The following is a 9,265-nucleotide window of genomic DNA, read 5'->3' on the forward strand; positions in this document are numbered from 1 at the left end:
TATATATCAATTCTTATAATTTGTCAGTATATGTCAATTATATCATTTCAACATTATCCGGAATATCTCAAGAAAAAAATGCTACCTTGACAACGTGTATCTACAAAAGAAAATACTTTTACGAGCTATAATAAACTTAAGGTTTTAAAGAAGAAAAAAAAAACACAAGAACATGAAAATTGTAAATATGTATTTGATAGATACAATCAGAAAAGCTAAATAAACATAATAACAAATTTGGAACAACTACATAAGTTATCGTAACTGTATATCAAAAACAATAGTTATCGTAACTTTATACAAAAAAAATATATGTAGACATAATACCTTACAAATAAATAAAGCCCAAAGAAAAAATTTGTTTTCATACTGCATAAAGATTAAAAAATCTTTTTACAAACCAGTAGTATAAACTATCGCACAATTTTTTTTTTACTGCTAAATATGGAGCTAAATCAATTTCGCCAGCAAAACTGATTTTAAAACAACATATTTACTAAGTAAAAAACATGACACATTAAAATGACAATTTCCTATGTATCATTAACAAATAACATCACTAACATCTAGTTAGCCTAATTAATTCAATTTTAGTATGATACCAGGAAATTAGCATTCAAAAGTGCCATTTTGTCGAAGTGTGCTTAAATGAACCGATCATAATGTTTAAAGTCCATTACATAAGAAGGAAATTATAAAAAACACTAGAAACTAGCAAAAAATACTAATATTATTAGATTTAGCTTGAAACAAACCTATTTAAAAAACGTTACATATATACATATACATATACATATATATATATATATATATATATATATATATATATATATATATATATATATATATATATATATATATATATATATATATATATATATATATATTATAAATAAGGAAATGTTTCTTAAAAAACAAGCCTAAAGTTCAACAGTAACAATGATTAATGTAATCTCAAATAATTTCTTTACGGTCAGCAGAAAACTTTAATCTGTCATATTCATTGCGATTTTTATGAGCAACAATCATATAGCACGTTGAATTACCTTGTCTAGCAATTATAGTACTCCAAGCAAGAAAAATCTCCCAAATACGGCACAGCCTTGAACCATATTTTAGAGACATATTTTTACGAGTTTCAGGTTGGATCCAATTTCGATACCATTCTTTAATTGTTTCAGAATAATGAACACCAATTGTTTCAACTGAGTGAACCTCAAACCCAGCCGATTCAAGCTGACCAACAGGAAAAATGAGTGGTAGACTTGCTTCAGCGCCTGGAAATATGTACGTATCCATAAAGAAACCCCATAAAATATCTTCCCATTTCCAGGCACGTCTTAAACCAGCAATCTGTAAATAGAAGATACCATTATCATCCAGTAAATTGTAAACCTGTTTCAAAAATCTAGGATAGAGTCGAATTCCAACATGTTCTGACATTTCCAAGCAAGTAATTTTGTCATACTTGCTATGTGGAATATCTCTATAATCCATACATAGAAATTCTGTGCTGGCAGATGTATTGTGTTTCACAGCTTTTTCTTGAGCCCATTTTATCTAAAGTAGTTAAAAAAACAAATTAATACAAGTTCAAAACTACCAAACAAAAATGAGCCAAAAAAAAAGCAGCATTTTTTTGAAAATATTAGGCAAAAATAAAACTTATCAACAGTTTTACAAATTTCATCTTTGTATCTTATATAAATATTTGTGAGTAGAACTTCTATGTATATAGAAGTATTGCTTGACTGAGGAGATAATAAACTCTATTTATCCATATATTAATTAAATATAAAAAAGCAAATCTTTATTTTATTTTATGTTGTGCAAGTGGTGTTGTAGGTTTCTTGTTTTGAATAACAATATTTATTGCAATTACATTTCGTAAACATAAATACATTCATAAATGCATATAAAAATAGTACTGGTTATTTAACATATTCAGGGATATCCCTGAACTAGTGTGCACTGTTGATACTCTCGAGTCCTTAATACGAGAGAGGGGGAGGGAACTTTTTTGTGTTACAATAATGTAAAAATTGATTTTTTATAAAAAATTCAGTTTATAAATCTAAACTAATATTTTTCAGAAAACACGCATAAAAATATTTAATTCTAGCATGGCTTGTGGTCAAATCCGCATTTTCTAACAGCCTTTTTATAATTATTTCAATAGGATTTAATATGCTGATAAAAGTTTTAAACTTTGGCGAGAAATAAACCAAAAGCTCATTTTTTGACAAGTCGAGATTTACTTGGTCAGCGATTTTTAAGCCTGATTACATTGAAAGTTTTTGTTTTTATCAGTGACTGAAATAATTATTTTCTAATTTTTAAGGCCAATTTTTGCTGATTTTTTGTAGTTGACGATAACAAGTAAAAATTAATAAACAATGGGGAATGAGAGGGGAGGGGGAGAGGATAAGGAGGGGAAATTTCCAAAAACTTAATTAATGACCCCCCCCCCACACACACACTTTATTAAAGACTCAAGAGCAAGTGGTTTTAATTTTGCAAATTTTCATTAATAAAATTTACATTATTAATTATTAACAACTGGGAAGTAAAATTAATCTAAGTAAAAACAGTCAATGTAAGGAAAACCTAATAAAAATTTAGCTATTTACTGTGACGTTTTTCTCTTAACTATTTCTGTAGCTAATGTTATGTAATGCATCAAAACACCTCACCAAACACATTATTTATGAAATTTAATTATTGCTAATTCTAAAATTATGACATATTTTGAACAAAGTATGAAAAGCATATTTTGTTAAGTTTGTAACAAATTTTATTACTGCAAAAAAAAAAAAAAATAAAAAAAAAAAAAAAAAACCTTTCAATGACTCAAGTTTATGTGTATGTTTATGCAGCATTTAATTTTGAAATTTTATGTTATTTTTATAAAATGAAAAGTATTTAAAAGGGATGTTGAATAATTGATTGATAATTAAGCGCATTTTATACTTTTAGTTTTACCTGATTTTCTGATATGGAAACTCCAGTTCCTTTACTTCCGTAGTGTTCAGCAGCAAAATTTACAAAAGTTCCCCAGCCACAACCAATATCAAGATGCTTATCGCCAGGTTTCATAAGGATCTAAAAATGGTTGCACTATCGAAATTTATTCATTATAAATTTAAACATGAGAACATAAAATTATAGTATAAAAGTATAACTTAAGCAAATGAGAGAAAAAAAACTAAGTACCCTTTTACAAACTTCTTTGATTTTGTTAATTTGCATCTCTTCAAGAGTCTCATCCTCTCTACAGCGAATACCTGATGTATAAACCATTAAAGGACCAAGAAACGCTTCATAGAAATCATTGCCACGATCATAATGATCTGTAACCTGATCATGATCTTGCACTTTAAAATGCAGCATCTCTGGCACAAATTTACATAAGAAAAATTTTAAATGCCACCATTGTAATTTGTAGACCACATATTCATGACGACGTTCCAAACATTGGAGTAGATCAAGTTTGAAATTAATTTTACCATCAGCATAAAGCTCATACAAATCACGAATAGGGATGTATTTTCCACTGTGCTTGGCTTTAGCAGTTTCGTCAACAAATTCTACATAATGATCTATTTTGCTTGATTCTTTTTTCTCTTGAAACAAGTGATAGAGAAAATTGCACACACCAAGAAATGATGCAAATACAGGAACAAATGTAATCAAAAATGTGACAGGTAAAATATAAAAAGGAAAATTTAAATAATAGCATATCATAAATGAAGCAACAGTGTTAAAGAACAAAAGCTTTTTAAAGGTCACTTTTTCCCAAGTTTTCTCATCAGGAAGACAAATAGACTTTGAAAACCCATTTTGCTTTCCATTAGCATTACCATTCAATTTATGCATAACTCCATTTCCGTTGGAGACAATTGAGTCTACAGTTTTTGCTGAACTTGGTGCCATTTTTCAGGATTTAAAAGTCTATAATTTTTTTGCTATAAAACAAGTTAAAAATATAAGTAATTAGTCATGAAAACACTTAAATATACATGTATGTATGCATGTATGTATGTATGTATGCATGTATCTATATCTATATATATATATATATATATATATATATATATATATATATATATATATATATATATATATATATATATATATATATATATATTTATGTATATATATATATATATATATATATATATATATATATATATATATATATATATATATATATATATATATATATATATATATATTATAACAGAATATATGATATTATCATAAATACATAATACAAATTTGTTGTTAACTTGGGAAGTGCAAATACAAATACAAGCTGCATAAAAAAATTTCACATTGTTAAATAAAAAAATGCTTATCACGTTTAAAACGTGATTAAATGTTACAGATGTGAACCTTCTAGAAACATTTTAACTTTTAAACTATAACTATAAACAACTTTTAAACTATAACTATAAAGGTATACTAACTTCATTTAAGATATTTTCTAGGTCAACTCATGCTTTTGCTATTCATCAAACAAATCGCATGGTCGAAGAACATGGTTATTAATTCTGATTGGTTAGTTGAATACGGCCCGATTAGAAAGTAATCTTACAGCTTTATTCCATTGTGATTGTTTCTCAGTCGTCATATTTAAAAATTATAATGATTAAGTATGAGTTATATTATTTAATTGTTTATGTATAATGCATTTACTTTAAAAAAATGTCCTTTAATACATTGAAAATGTCATTAAACTCTTAAATTGTATACAGCCTTTTTTGATTGTTAGTTGTAAACGGTTCGTACGTGCTCATAATTTGTGTAACGGGTTTTTATCAAATTGAATAATAATTAATTTATATATATATATATATATTTATATATATATATATATATATATATATATATATATATATATATATATATATGTATATATATATATATATATATATATATATGTATATATATATATATATATATATATATATATATATATATATGTATATATATATATATATATATATATATATATATATATATATATATATATATATATATATATATATATATATATATATATATATATATAAAGCCACTAGTTGAAAAACCTTTGGCTTTGCAAAGTAATTACAATATGACGTCTTATTCGAAAATATTTGAGTTAAACATAATAAAAAATTAATTTTCATTTGAAAATTATGGCGCTAGCTGGTTATTTACTTGACTTTCTACAATACTTTACTTTTTTAGTTTTAATAACCGTTATATATCGTTTCGCGCGTATATACTTTTTCTGTATTGCAAAATATCGTCTAAATATTGTATTTAGACGATATTTAATTAAACCCAAACCGCAAACAGCCAAACAAAAAAACAAAAAATTTTAAATTAGCCGTCGACTTTTTGATGACTAAAAAAGATCAAAAGACTAAACCTAACCATTATCCAAACCAACCAACCAACCTAACCAAAACAGTTGTAAATTTAATCTCTATTGTCTGTTGATTTATACGTTTTATTGTATACAAATTATTAACAAAATTATTTATCATAAAATTACAAAAGCATCTGCTTCCCTAAATTTTATATTTTAAATTTCTAATTAGTTTTCAATTTCTAAATAATTTCAATAAATAAAAACGTATTAGCAATAGTTTTCAAAAAGAACTTTTATTAGCAGATCGCACTTTTCATTAACATTGCTATAGATAATAAGTAGCAATTTTAAGTAAAAATCATAAAGACATTTTAAGGAATCAATGATTTTGTTGTTGTTGTATTGGACAAACATATGAATGCATGAATATAAAGATATTGGATTATTTTATGGCATGAACATTTTTCTCTTTATGTTTGCTACGATCGCTATACTATACAATACAATTGTTATAATTCATAAATTTTTCTTAATTATTTTTCAAAGTAAACATTCTATATAACATTTTGAAAACTACGATATTGTTTTTAAACAACGGTTTCTCACATTCTCTTTATATATATATAGATATATATATATATATATATATATATATATATATATATATATATATATATATATATATATATATATATATATATATATATATATAAATATATATATATATACATATATATATAAACAAATAATAAAACTACTAATCAATTTCCGTTCCGTAACGATCCAAAATACAAATATAAACCGTAACGTCCACTAAACAAATCGTAGCAAAATTAAACATTTTACTACTTGCCTGATGATTGTGGTAACACATGAGATTCAGAGTTGCAGTATTAAATTATATTATAAACATTAACATTTAGCTAATTTCTGGTACTGCGGGTAAAAGTAATATATATATATATATATACAACCCTTAGATGTTGTCCGAAAGTTTTTTCGATATTTTGTTGACAAAAAGTAAAAATTAAAATGCAAGACCGGAATTTTTTTTTTTTTAATAATGATAGACTGCCTGCCCCAACCAAACCCTTAGTCGATGTAGCAGCACTCCCTTGCGGGTCAGGCTATTTGTCAGTCGATATAGCAGCACTCCCTTGCGAGTCAGGCTACTTGTCAGTCGATGTAGCAGCACTCCCTTGCGAGTCAGGCTATTTGTCAGTCGATGTAGCAGCACTCCCTTGCGAGTCAGGCTATAAGATAGTCGATGTAGCAACACTCCGCGCATGATTTACAGTAAAAAAAATAAAAATAAAAACATTTTATTAAAAAAAATAAAAATAAAAACATTTTATTAAAAAAAATAAAAAAAAAACATTGTTTATATTGTTAAAAACATTCACAATGTTTTTAAAACATTCTGGTCAATTAAATTTGCGTTTTTGTGGTTTTTTTAAAAAACGATTAATTTGTAATTAAATTAATGGTTTTTACTTTCGTCCAACACGGAAATGTTGGACGAAAGTTAAAAGTAATTAAAAGTGACGTATATGTTGGCGTAAGAATCACTTTTTTCCTTCCGCTCTTCCCAAAGCCAACAAACTATAGATCTATATATATATATATATATATATATATATATATATATATATATATATATATATATATATATATATATATATATATATATATATAGTAGATATATTACTTTTACCCGCAGTACCAGGAATTAGCTAAATGTTAATGTTTATAATATAATTTAATACTGCAACTCTGAATCTCATGTGTTACCACAATCATCAGGCAAGTAGTAAAATGTTTAATTTTGCTACGATTTGTTTAGTGGACGTTACGGTTTATATTTGTATTTTGGATCGTTACGGAACGGAAATTGATTAGTAGTTTTATTATTTGTTTATATATATATGTATATATATATATATATATATATATTTATATATATATATATATTTATATATATATATATATATATATATATATATATATATATATATATATATATTTATATATATATATATCAGGGCCATAGCGACCGGGGGAGGCAGCAGGGGCATTTGCTCCCCCCCCCCCAAAAATTTTTAAAATAAAAAATTTTTGAAGAAAATGACTGAAAAAATAGCAATAAAAAAATAAAGAAAAAAAGGTCCTTAGAACTATTTCGAGGTAGTGCTGCCTCCCCAATATAATTTTTCTTCCTACGGGCCTTTATATGTATATATATATATATATATATATATATATATATATATATATATATATATATATATATATATATATATATATATATATATATATATATATATATGTATATATATATATATATATACATATATAAATTGATACAGAATCGTGTCTAGGCTACCTCACACACACACACGCAAACACACACACACAAATTGGGGAGGGTCTAGCGATTTTAGGAGATCTATTTGCAAATCTAGAGGCCCGTCTGGAAGTTTAAGGAGCTTTTTTTTATTATTACTAATACCTTCTGATGATTTTTTAAAGAAATTAGGGCCACTAGCACTGTAAAATAATACGGCAATGTAATAAAATCACCTAAAAGTGTAATCATGTGATTATAATAAACGAAAGTGTATACGTATTTATGTTTAAGATTATTATGCAATCAAAGTAAGAAAAATCTTAGCAAAATATAATAAATTGACTAGAATGTTTTATCTCATTTTAGCAAATTTTTTCTATCAAATAATAATGTAATAGTTATTATTGTGTTTCCTAAATAAGAGAAAAATTATAAATTTAATGTTAAACAATTCAAAAGATAAAAATAAAAAAGCGATACCAAAATCAGCGACGTCAACAAATAATTTTGCGGTATTAACAACACAAGATCAAAATGCGTCTAAAAAACGGTCAGCATATTTATTTATGGTCACTGATCCTCAACAGATAAATTTTGTGACAAAATTTTTTCTGTTACTAAATATTAAAGCGATGAAAACTTTTCTATCCATCGTATTTTAATTTAACATTGACGTTGTATTAAAAGCGCGCTTTGTTTTAACTTTTGGGTTCCGCTTAACAATTTTCTATATTAGTCCGAGTCTCCATCGTTTTGCTGCAAATACATCAAGAATAAATCCAAACAGCAATTTTTAGTTGATTTACAAGCTTACAGAGTGCTTTAAATATTCTATTTAACGAAGTTATTTTATCAATCGAAAACACGTGTTTGATATTTGTTAATATAAAGGCAAAGGCAGATGTTAAAACTCCTCGGCGATAAAATTTACTAGCGGATTCGTTATGGACGCTATATTAATAGTACGCAGTTGAAGCCATACTGTAAATGTTTTATTTAATACAATTATAAATTTTCAATAGTTTATAAACATAAATAAACCGTTTAAGTTAACTATTAAAAAACTTCCTAACAAAAGAAAACAAAAGCTATCGTTAAAAATTTACCACAACAAATTATTTTATAAAAATCTTGTTTTCTCCATTCATCGTCATTCATTCAACGTTATCTGAGCAAAACATTGTAGGATTAAAAAGTTTTAATCTATGCGAAAGAATTGTTTAGTAAAGAATGCGTTTTATATAGGAGTTCAAAGTCTATCGTTCGATCACCGACTGAAATAGCAAAACTTTGAACTCATTGAAAAGTTTGAGATATCATTGGAATTTTGTAATACAAGATTACGCAACAAAATTCTTGAATTTAAGTAATCAAAGGATAAAAATGATCTGTAGATAAAAATATATTTTTGTAGTCATCACCAAGTGTGTTTTTAATAGAAAATTTATTTATTATTATTTTTTTAAATAATGTCATTATCGGTTTATTTTTTTCACATTTATGTCAAAAGAGTTATTTTTATTAAAACACATCTTGAGATAGGGTGGGGACGGGGG

General features: G+C 25.6%; 1 protein-coding gene and 1 long non-coding RNA gene across 2 annotated transcripts; both read right to left on the minus strand.

Moving 5' to 3' along the window:
* Positions 1 to 173: 173 nt before the first annotated feature.
* On the minus strand, positions 174 to 3,965 carry LOC100198707 (uncharacterized). Its single transcript, XM_065792456.1, has 3 exons — positions 3,214 to 3,965; positions 2,983 to 3,102; positions 174 to 1,560 (listed from the first exon to the last, which is right to left on the minus strand). The coding sequence occupies exons 1-3, from the start codon at positions 3,931 to 3,933 to the stop codon at positions 955 to 957; spliced, it is 1,446 nt and encodes a 481-aa protein (XP_065648528.1). The 5' UTR covers positions 3,934 to 3,965; the 3' UTR covers positions 174 to 954.
* Positions 3,966 to 8,189: 4,224 nt separating this feature from the next.
* LOC136077975 (uncharacterized) lies at positions 8,190 to 9,021 on the minus strand. Its single transcript, XR_010637418.1, has 2 exons — positions 8,816 to 9,021; positions 8,190 to 8,690 (listed from the first exon to the last, which is right to left on the minus strand). It is a non-coding gene; the product is annotated as an uncharacterized LOC136077975 (long non-coding RNA).
* Between the last annotated feature and the right edge of the window lie 244 nt (positions 9,022 to 9,265).

This window comes from Hydra vulgaris, chromosome 03 (assembly GCF_038396675.1).
Source record: "Hydra vulgaris chromosome 03, alternate assembly HydraT2T_AEP".
NCBI classification, from domain to species: domain Eukaryota; kingdom Metazoa; phylum Cnidaria; class Hydrozoa; order Anthoathecata; family Hydridae; genus Hydra; species Hydra vulgaris.